Source organism: Oculina patagonica, chromosome 1, assembly GCF_052425735.1.
Source record: "Oculina patagonica isolate OP01 chromosome 1, crgOcupat, whole genome shotgun sequence".
NCBI classification, from domain to species: domain Eukaryota; kingdom Metazoa; phylum Cnidaria; class Anthozoa; order Scleractinia; family Oculinidae; genus Oculina; species Oculina patagonica.
This window is the reverse complement of record NC_135758.1, coordinates 1,596,480-1,607,335: the sequence shown is the minus strand read 5'-3', so window position 1 is coordinate 1,607,335 and position 10,856 is coordinate 1,596,480. Positions and strand designations below refer to the sequence as shown.

General features: G+C 38.7%; 2 protein-coding genes across 2 annotated transcripts; both read left to right on the top strand.

Annotated features, from left to right (window-relative positions):
* Nucleotides 1–6: 6 nt before the first annotated feature.
* Nucleotides 7–2,625, top strand: LOC144652266 (uncharacterized). The gene has a single exon (XM_078512297.1). It carries the CDS (start codon nucleotides 64–66, stop codon nucleotides 1,618–1,620), a length of 1,557 nt encoding a protein of 518 aa, XP_078368423.1. The 5' UTR covers nucleotides 7–63; the 3' UTR covers nucleotides 1,621–2,625.
* A 1,773-nt stretch (nucleotides 2,626–4,398) lies between these two features.
* On the top strand, nucleotides 4,399–8,991 carry LOC144652256 (RNA-binding protein 8A-like). The gene is made up of 6 exons (XM_078512283.1): nucleotides 4,399–4,499; nucleotides 4,580–4,639; nucleotides 6,629–6,706; nucleotides 7,185–7,321; nucleotides 7,880–8,013; nucleotides 8,833–8,991. Exons 1-6 carry the CDS (start codon nucleotides 4,436–4,438, stop codon nucleotides 8,864–8,866), a joined length of 507 nt encoding a protein of 168 aa, XP_078368409.1. The 5' UTR covers nucleotides 4,399–4,435; the 3' UTR covers nucleotides 8,867–8,991.
* The last annotated feature ends 1,865 nt before the right edge of the window (nucleotides 8,992–10,856 follow it).

The following is a 10,856-nucleotide window of genomic DNA, read 5'->3' as shown; positions in this document are numbered from 1 at the left end:
CTCGAAGTTCCGCATGTAGTGGAGTTTTCTTACCATATATTTCTGCCTCAGAGATCATTCATTATGAAGATTGCTGTTGAAGGCTGTTGTCATGGCGAACTAGACAAGATCTACGAGACTTTGGAACACCTGGAAAAGAAAGAGAACGTAAAAGTTGATTTGCTTTTGTGTTGCGGCGACTTCGAGGCCGTTCGTAATGAAGCTGATCTTTGCTGTATGGCTGTGCCCCCAAAATACCGGCACATGGAAACATTCTATAAGTATTACTCCGGTGAAAAGAAGGCTCCTGTGTTAACTGTCTTTATTGGAGGCAATCACGAAGCTACAAATCACCTATGGGAACTGCCTTACGGGGGGTGGGTAGCCCCAAATATCTACTACCTTGGGTACTCTGGAGTCGTTAATTTTGGCGGAATTAGAATTGGTGGTCTCTCTGGCATTTACAAAGGCCATGATTACAACAAAGGCCATTTTGAGAAGCCACCATACAATGATTCCACAGTTCGCAGTGCGTATCATGTCAGAAGTTTCGATGTTTTTATGCTGAAACTTATCTCCCAGCCCATTGATATATTCATGTCACATGACTGGCCCCGTGGAGTTTATCACCATGGGAACCTCCAGGAGTTATACAGGTTTAAGGAGTTCCTCAGGCCAGAGATTGAGAGCAACACCCTCGGAAGTCCTCCAGCTGGCGAGCTACTGGCTTTGCTCAAGCCAAAGTACTGGTTTGCGGCACACATGCACGCTAAATTTCCAGCACTGGTACCACATGAATGCCAAGATGGTCTCAAGTTCACAAAGTTCCTTGCCTTGGATAAGTGCCTCCCTAAACGCCAGTTTTTACAAGTGATTGATGTGGGCCCAGCTACCGCACCTCTAGAGCTCACTTATGATTTTGAATGGCTTGCCATAACAAAGCTTACGAACCCACTCAACAATTTAACACCAAGGATCACTGTCCTTCCAAATCCAGAGCAAATGGCAAAGTTTAGACCAGATGATGGAGTAATAGGAGACATTGTCAAAGTGTTTGGCAATCCACCAAAAATTCCTGAGAATTTTCAGATTACTACAGCTCCATACAATCCAAATGAACCAAGAAAAACAAAAATGAAACAAGTACCTCCTGTTATGAACCCGCAAACAGAGACGTTTTGCTCCATGCTTGGAATTGCTAACCCTTGTTGTTCAGAGAAGACAGCTTCTGCATGCCCCAATCCTGAGGAAATTGACCTGAGTGATGTTGACGACAGTGATGCTCTTCAAGGAAACCCAGAAGAAATTGACATTGATGATGACAACAATGATGGAGCAATATTCGACAACTCAGATGTAGCTAACAACATTGGTGCTAATAGCATGAACAAACCAAGTCAAAACCGATCTCTCCTTGAACTTCCGAAGCCAGTGAACACTTTTCTTGAAAGCACAGACCACAGTGAGATTTCTGCAGATCATACTTCTGTAGCAGACAGCAAAAAACCTGAATGCTTGATACCTGAAGGGGTAGCCCAGGATAACTCTGGTTTAGAACCCCAGAACAAGGTCATGAAACTTAAGAGGAGAAATCAGTCACTTTACACATCAAATGATAATGACGAAGACAGCGACAACTGATGTGTTTATATATCTTATGTTTGTGATGTGGTTTAATTTTGCCCTTTTTACCCTTAACCCTTACAGTGTACACATGGGAGGCGCGGTGGCCTAATGGTTAGGGCGCCGGACTCTGGATCGAACGGTCCGAGTTCGAGCCCCGGCCGGGGTCACTTGTGTTGTGTTATTGGGCAAGACACTTTACTCTCATAGTGCCTCTCTCCACCCAGGTGTATAATTGGGTACCGGCGACATAATGCTGGGGGGGGGGGGGGAACCCTGCAATGGACTAGCATCCCATTCAGGGGGGAGTAGAAATATTCCTAGCCGCTTAATGCTACGGAAACCGGGATAAGCTCCGGCAGTGTGGGCTGCTTGGCTCATGGCTTCTCCTTTTCCTTTTTTGTACACATGTACTACAGGCACTACCATGCAAAAGTACAAAGGAAAATACCAAATTGTACCACTGGTAAAATTGAACTACACCATATGTAAATATTCAGCTTGAGTTTTTTTCTTTATATAAAAACTAAAATATTAATAATAGCCTAGGTGATAAATGAGGCCTTCCAAGGTGTAAAAGCGACAAGCCATATGACCCTGAATTCTGCGATACAGGAACATTTTTACAGCGACAAGCGACATCATTATGGCATTGAAATGCAACAGCAACACAGTGCAATAGTAACACAATAACGGGAACATTTAGCGACATTTACAGCTGTTGGCTAGGTGACATCGGTTCCCAGAAACATGCGACATTGTGACATGGCTACCCACCTTGGAAGGCCTCACAGTAAATGATTTATTGGTGTTGATACCAAAAAAGTATGGGTGCAATGAAGCTGTGAGAGGAAGCAAAAGGAATACAAAATTTCTCTTCCTCTGTTATTGTAAACGCTTGTCACTCTTTTTTTGCCTGGTTGAACTTTTTTGTCACCTTACGCCAATGTCTGTGTGGATCTCTGAAGATTTAAAAGACACTGCTGTAAACCACATACATGTAGGAATAAATCCATTTCACAAGTCCATGTTTAATCTAGTTTAGTTCTTATCACCAAGTGTTGAGACATGATGAGAGAACTAAACAAATACAATTTCGAACAATGTCTGTCACTAAGGTTGTGTACTGGGGAGTTAACCCATTATGCTTTATAAACTGCTGTTGCATTCTAAATTCATACAGTAAAACATCTTCTGGCAGAAGCCTTCTAAGAACCTGATTTCCACGATAGTGTTTCTCATAACTTGAGGAAACTATGCAGTTTTCTCTGTCAAATGTGTGGTTCCTGAAATATCCATACCAAACCCCCGAAGAAGGAAATTCCAAGGGTCTTTAAAGCAAAAGATTTTAAAGGATATTAATTATGAAGCTGAAATGGGGTTTGCATTGGGGCGGGGAGGTCAACCAAAAAGCCTAGTTGAATCCTGATAACTCGAACCACAATAACTCAAACCTCCCGCTAACTTGAACCTTTTTCTTTTTAGGCCTCCAGGCTGTTTTCTTACTAAGTTTGCCCTTGATAACTTGAACCCCCGATAACTCAAACCCGGCTTTTTTTATTTGCCTTGAAGGTTTGAGTTATCGGAATTTGACTGTATGTGGGAAGTATGGATATTTTTCTGGAAACACAAAAAGATAGCTACTCAGCAGACCAAATGGTATACCTGCCAACTTTCACGCTTTAGGCGCGAGTCTCACGCCTGCGAGTTGAAAACTTCGATCTCACGCAAACTCACGCTTACGAACCAATTTCTCAGTCGAAAAATGTGAGTTATTACAACAATAACGGACACACTTTCCAGAAAAATGTCAACTCAAACCAATGCGAAAAACGAAAACTCTGTGTAAAATGAGTAAAAGACGATGACTTTTTTCCGAAAATCTGAGACTTTTGACAAGAAATGCATTGGAAACAACGTTGTGTTTAGCAAAACACGTCCTGGGACTGGAACCAGGATAATTTCGGAACGTCTTCGGAATACTTCGGAAGGCTTCGGAAATCTTCGGACACGTTTGTGTCGTCTTTGGAAATCCTGGCACGCTCAGGCAAAAAAATCTCACACCTTTGACCCAGAAAAAGTTGGCAGGTATAAAATGGGCATTGTCTGAAAGGCTTAGACAACTTGCTGTCTGTACTCATTTGGACCATGAAAATAAATACCTATATCTCCTATTTTAAAGCTGATTACCAGTCCGTACTGCGCAGACTCGGGGTTTGTTTTCGTTTTTGTTTTGAATTCGTTGAAACGTTACACTTCGGTGACAGCATACATGACGTTTTTTAGTCCGCTATTACGGTTCGTTTCGTTCAAGAGTTTCCGATGAGCTGAAACGTCGGTTTGAAATAGCGTCAAGGTTCTTCTACTCGTTATTATTTGTTCTGCAAGGATATCTGGCGTTAATAATGAAGAAAAAGGTAAGTTTGTCGCGGAATTTTTAGTTTTGCTTGTAAACATTCCCTTCGTGTGGGCTCACATAAACATTGCAGCCGAGATTGCGCAGTACGGACTGGAATTCATCTTTAACCATGAAAATCAGCATGCAACAAAACAAAATTTGGAATCTTTTTAGCCTGTAACGTACCAAGTCTTCCTACATTTTGGATGTGAAATAATTTTGTGAGGCAAGAGCAAAAATATAGAAGGGATAGAATTATAAAATAATAAGATAACAAATGAAAACTCCTCTCATTCCCCCTGGCCCTCTTTTCTTAGCTCGCCCCAGTCCACCCCAGTTATGTCGATTGCTAGCGAGCCCGCGATACCCAAAAGCTTTGAGTGGCACACATGGAGCATGCGCTTTTGTCACCAACACCACGCGTGAAAAAGCAAGATGGCGGACGTTCTTGATGTCGATGTGGAAGACAAAGGTGGATTTTCAGAGGATGAAGGAGATGGTAGGAATTTTAAAACACAAACCTCAGTTATTATACATGATTCTCGTCTTGAATTTGTCATGATATGCGTTACTTTGCAGAGAGAATTCAGAGATTAAAGTCCACTGTCACGAAACGGAAAGGCAGAGGATTCAAAGCCAGTAAGATTTAAAACTTTTTGATAAGTTCGTAACTGAATTTTTCTTTTCTCCATGCTTCAAACAGGGGAAACGTTGATGGATGTTAATGTTTCTTTATAAAAGTCGTTTTTATTATGATTTTTAAAGTGAATGCATGTAAAATTATTCCTACAATCAGTGACAAAAGTAGTTGAGACACTTTGTAGAAAATAACACTTAACGATTTTTAACCGCTGCTTGTATTTCAAATGCATAGAGTAAACCCAACATTGTTTGGGGAAAAAGGGGATAAAATTAGTCCAAGGTGCTCGAAAATAGCATAAGAAATTGAAGTGTCAACACTTCGCTGTTCATTGTACGTGTAGCTAGAAACCAGGACGTAACAAGTCGATCAAAGTCGATCATCGGAAACGTAGTCGATAAGTCGATAGTGCTCGATATTTGTCGATAATCGTCAATCGACAAGTTTAATTTGTCGATAAAAGTCGATAATCACAAGATTTTCAACTGATTATCGACTTTTATCGACAAATTAAACTTGTCGATTGACAATTATCGACAAATATCGAGCACTATCGAAACCAGTAATAGCTCGAACAAATTTTATATGGAAGTGTATTATTCCGTCCGTTTAGCAATAAAGTTTAATAAAGAAAAGGGTAGTTTCTTTTTGTTTTTTCAGGTTTATTCGTGCTTCCAATTACAGTGTTAAAACGGTAAAATAAAGTCTTGGCATAACCAATCCTGCTTCATTAGTATGTGCGCGGCAACTGTAGTCTTGCCACAGTTTTTTGTATTTCCGATACTTGTCGATCGCAGTCGATCAAAATTGATTTAAATCGATCAAAGTCGATAATCACAAGAAATTGTGTGATCGACTTTTATCGATTTCCGATATCTGTCGATTGATTAGTATCGAATTCGATCGACACCGATCGAATTTTATCGACTATCGAATTTATCGACTTGTTACGTCCTGCTAGAAACATGTATGTATAACAATGGTATCCGGTTGTTTAGCCCCCAAGACGATTAGCCCCCAATCTGTAAATTCCCAGCCTAAAGTCGAATAGCCCTCAGTAAGATGATTAGTTGCCAAGTAAAATTTGTCTTTTGAGTCAGTTAATTATCCTTCATTGGTAACTTGGGATAAATATGACAGTTAACACAAAGTTAGCTGACTTACATCTGCCTTAAGTAGATTAACTGATTTACCTCAATTTCACTATGTGGTAGGCTGATATTAAAGTTGATTTCTTTTGGTTTGCGTTCAATGTAAGTTATTCAGTTTGTGTACTTGACTGTCATATCACGAATGGAAAAAACGGCGAAAGAAGGCTTATATTATTAAAGGATAATCATTTTCCTGAGGGCTTACAGACTTTAGATTAGGGGCTAGCAGATTGGGGGCTAAACAACCTACATTCATAACAATACACTACTTGTAACTAACCTACATGTAAGCTTGTCTAACTATAGGTGATTATTTATAAAAAGCGGTTCATGTTGTAACTGTTAGACAAAATATGCCCTTTATATTTTGGTGATTTTTTTGTGTGGACCTTGTTCCCTTAACACCAACAGTTTGTATATGCAATGCGCGCACATAAATTGAGCACAAATACTTGTGTAAAAAATAAAACCTATATTAGTGTTTGGCTTCTACTTGCAAAATGATGCCAAATCTCAAATTTTCTTGCAGTGCATCCTTTTTTCAGGTTGTACCCAGATCTGTTGTGTCCGTTCACAGAAGGTTTCCAAAACACAGAAAAACAGAGGGCAAATCTTGACTTGTTTCTGTATCCAGCATGATTAATAAGCAATTTATTCAGTGTATAGTTGTGTAATACATGTACAGCTATCCATTTTTGCTCATCAACCTTAATTTTTCATGCTAAAAGGCTTAATAAAATAAAAAATACCAAGCCATATTATTCAACTTTCTGTCAAATAACCTCTTAAAAAGTGTGTACAGAATTTCGTAACTGTTTTTATGTTTGAATTTTTCAGGTGACTCATCTTCTCGTGCTCAAGAACAATATGAATCAATGGATACTGATGAAGGCAGTGAAGTAGGCCCTGCTCGTTGTAAGTTTCGCGCTTTACTAATTGTTAAGGAGGGGCTGATGCTTCCACCAAATACTCAATGCCATTGATCTGGGGGGGTGTTTGGAAATCATTGATACTTGCAACCAGTATTGTTTAATAAATGAGCAGGATTGAACGGCTTCAAAAGCCTCTGATGTAGATCTTTTCATTCTTGCACTGATAATTAGATTTTGGATTATTTTGGCCAAGAAAATTGGACATAAAATTTAGCTGTGTTTTTATCAAATATAAAATTATTAATGCATTTTTAAATCGTGTTGATACCCCTTCACATGGCTTGTGCACCAAAACAAACATTCATCAAAAACATTCGCACAATTATGTGCAGTTGTGAGTTAATTTCAGCGTAAAGTGTAATTTGAAGGCACCCACATGTACAAAGAGCTCTAATTTTGAAAAAATGTATTGTAGACAGGAAAATGAAATAATTCTGCAAATGATATTGTTGTAATTTCAGCTGTTGAAGGGTGGATTCTGTTTGTTACCAATGTTCATGAAGAAGCTCAGGAAGATGACATCCATGATCTGTTTTCGGAGTACGGTGAAATAAAAAACCTTCATGCTAACCTTGATAGGCGAACAGGCTTCTTGAAGGTAAACACTTAAGTTATGATACAATAACTTTTACCTACATGTGCATATGTTATGTAAACTTGTTCTTGATATCTCATAAGAACATTAACGTTGTTCTTTTGTAGGCCTTGAATAAGAAAATGTAATTTATTTTCCATCTGTGGATGAAATCCTCAAAATGATGTAACAGACTGGCAATGTCTATTCTTCAGATTCTTAACTAACCTTGCATTAATTTTAATCATTTCCAGTCACATTAATTTCAGTGCATATTTTTCTTTCTGTAGTTGTTACTAATATAAACAAAGATCTGCACTGCTTGTGTGCGAGTGAAGAACAATGCATTTGATTGCTACTAGAGATTCTATTTTCCATCTATTAAAAAAATCCACTTGTTATGAACAAGGGCGAGGCTGCAGTTTTTTACAATTCAGCATGGATATTTTTAAGAAAACGCAGAAATAACAAGTTTGAATTGGTTATTTTGTCAAGAAAGCAGGCTTTGAAAGCATAAAAACTTCTTGTTCTCTATGTAAGAAAATAGCATTACTCAGACATGTGATCATTCATTCATTCCAGGGTTATGCACTTGTGGAATATGAAACATTCAAGGAAGCACAGGCAGCCATGGAAGCCTTAAATGGATCAGACCTTCTGGAGCAAAAGATATCTGTGGATTGGGCATTTGTTAGAGGACCACAGAAAACTGCTGGGTAATGCTCTTTCTTCACCAACCTTTGTCGTATTTTATTGAGAGAATGTAGCTTTTGATTGATAAATTATGTGTAGTTTTAGCCTCCTATGCAGATGTTCTTTGGGTGCAAAAGGGAGAAACGCATGACGAGCCTAAAGAACGTCTGCGTAGGAGGCTAGTGTAGTTTGTGCGTGTCATGATCTTGAAACCAAAGGAGTCAAAATGGCTGACCATAACAGATGCATAAGACTCAGTGAAACAATGAGACCTCAAAGTAAATACTTGTAACCAGCATCCAGCACAAGAAAGCATGTGTGGCCGTGGCTCACCTTATTTTGGTTTTGTGCCTAATTGGTGGAACAGGTGGTGCTAGTTTTGTAAACAAATCATAGAGTGAAGAAAAGAAAACCAAAAGCAATTCTAGATTACGTTTACACTGAAAACCCTGCTATGACTTTGTAACCAAGGTAACAAGTTCTTCAACAGTTTGAGGTCTTACACAACAAGTGTTGAATTCCCTTATGAATGTTTACTTAAGACTCACTCATTTCGCCCTCGAGCCTATTCTTTAAAGTACACAACATTCCATATTGAAATTATATTTTTATTTGAATGCACAAATGTGCAAGTAAAACTCATTTCCTTATGATAATTGTGAACCAGGACTTGCTTTGAAACCTAGGTATAAGGAATCTCAGAAATGGCTGAGTGAAAATAAAATTTAAAATGTAAAATGTAAAATCTGAAAAAATTGTGTGTTTTAATAATAATTCAGCCCATGATTGGTTTAAGAATTGTTTCCTGTCTTCAACAGATTTGTTTTTTCTTGCTTCTTCAGATCAGGGAGAAGAAGAGACACAAGGAGATTCTAGACCCTTGACCAAGCCACTTGCATTCGCACCATTGTAGTTTCTTTTTTTATTGCTGTTTGTAATATGTATCAACTGTACAAATTTCTTTCATTTATACTGATCAATAAACAGTTACTGTAGGAAAATTTACAAATTATTGTACAGGCCAGCCTGGCGTTAAGGATACCTCCACAAAATACAAAAACACCTTGTAATGTTTACAAAATACGGGTGGAATGACTTCTTTACTGAAATGATTTCATTCCAGTTCCTTGTAATGTTGTGGCTCAGTATTTGTTTTATTGTTTACACAATACCAGCACAAACTGTCATACTATGTCGCTATACCAGGTAGAGATTTTTGTTCTGGTATGAAAATTTGTATCAATGTAAATGATGAAAGACCGCTCGTTTCAGTATGAATTACTCAAATCACCTTGCTGGTAGATGGGAACTGGTTGCACATGCCTAGTTTACGTCATCCATTCTGGGATGAAAAAACAAACTGCAAACATGTAAACATAACATTTACATTTAGACTTGCTGATTTGGGGCTTGGACCAGTACAAGTTTTCACTTGTAAACACCCCTTTATTTATTACTAGTGTGAGCAAAGTAGGGTAAGTCTACCCCTATCATATGGACATGAAGCTGTGTCTCTTTTTAGTTTGTAATAATTAAGTTGATACAGACTTGAGGATGGTAAAGACGTTTCCTGTGCCTCTCTCCACCCCCCTCCTACAGAGGCAGTGGATGGTGGACAACCCCCCGCTCCCTGCAACCCCTTTACCCTTCTGCACGTCTCAACCTGTCCCAATTATGAGCATTTCTCGGCCAGATAATACATCGGTGTACAGGCGCGTAGCTGAAGTTTTTGTAAGGGTGTTCCTATTGACAGGAATATTTATTAAGGGGGGTTATTTAATACGAGCGCCGAAGGCGCGAGCCTCTAGGGGGATCTGGGGGCATGTCCCCCCAGAATAAGTTGAATCTAGAGGCCCGGAAATGCTATTTTCAGCATTGTGTACGTCAATATTTCAAACTCGATGGAGTGTAAAATAACAGGTATTTTTAGTCATAACAACAATATTTCCGGCTTTTTGTTAACTTGATACATTCATACATACATACCGGCTTAGTACACTAAACGTTTTACAAAAGCTTGATGTGTGCTGCAAAGGTTAAGCCCCCACCCCGGCTCCACCTTCAATGTACTAAAAGCGGCGTCAAATCGTCAATATGCACTAAATACACCATAGTTAGTACTAACTATGAATGCACGTATCACCTGGGTCCCCCGAAATTGTAATCCCCACATTTTGTTTATTGATACTCAGCCATGGGATTATTTTGACTACATATAATACTAGGGCACTAAGATCCATTCTCCTAACAATTTAATACTTTCCCGATACTTTTAGCGTTTTCGAACCCCTCGAACCCCCCTCCTACGCGCCTGGTGTACATGTACACTGTAAAGGCACTGCGGATTTTAAGAATGTGACAGATTTTCTATTTTCACATTGATATCAGTATTAAGTTGTGAACGTTCATTTATTTAGAATCAAGCTAAAGCAGTGTTCTTTGCTTTTTCGACAACGGTCTTTTATCATTTTCTTCTTTGAAATAAGTTTCAGTAATTTAAGTAATCTGTTGTTGAGAAGCCTAAACCTTTATTTTACCTGTTGTAAAGTTCTCGATAAATACTTAAAAAATGTAGTATTCATTATTAATAACGTGTTACAATTTCTGGGTTACATTGTACTTTTAGATACAGGTTATAAAATATAATTCAACAGATACAAGAAAAGGCAATTACCACGTTCATACGTGCTACTTTTAATTTGATTCTATCACCACACTTCGTGGTAAATGAGCACGTATCTAGTGCTAAAGATACTTGGACGCCAAAGAAAAAGAAAATCCCTAATACTGCAGGAAGGGGGGGGGGGGGGGAATTCAAGAACTCTGGCTGGTAATTGAAGAAACTTGCAGAATCATCCAATGAACT

What these genes read in the sequence shown, in the direction of transcription:
- LOC144652256 (XM_078512283.1), top strand. Translation starts at nt 4,436, where the DNA reads ATGGCGGACGTTCTTGATGTCGATGTGGAAGACAAAGGTGGATTTTCA. An exon ending in AGGCAGAGGATTCAAAGCCA is followed by an intron (nt 4,640 to 6,628) that starts GTAAGATTTAAA and finishes TGAATTTTTCAG; the next exon opens with GTGACTCATCTTCTCGTGCT. An exon ending in TGAAGTAGGCCCTGCTCGTT is followed by an intron (nt 6,707 to 7,184) that starts GTAAGTTTCGCG and finishes TTGTAATTTCAG; the next exon opens with CTGTTGAAGGGTGGATTCTG.
- LOC144652266 (XM_078512297.1), top strand. Translation starts at nt 64, where the DNA reads ATGAAGATTGCTGTTGAAGGCTGTTGTCATGGCGAACTAGACAAGATC.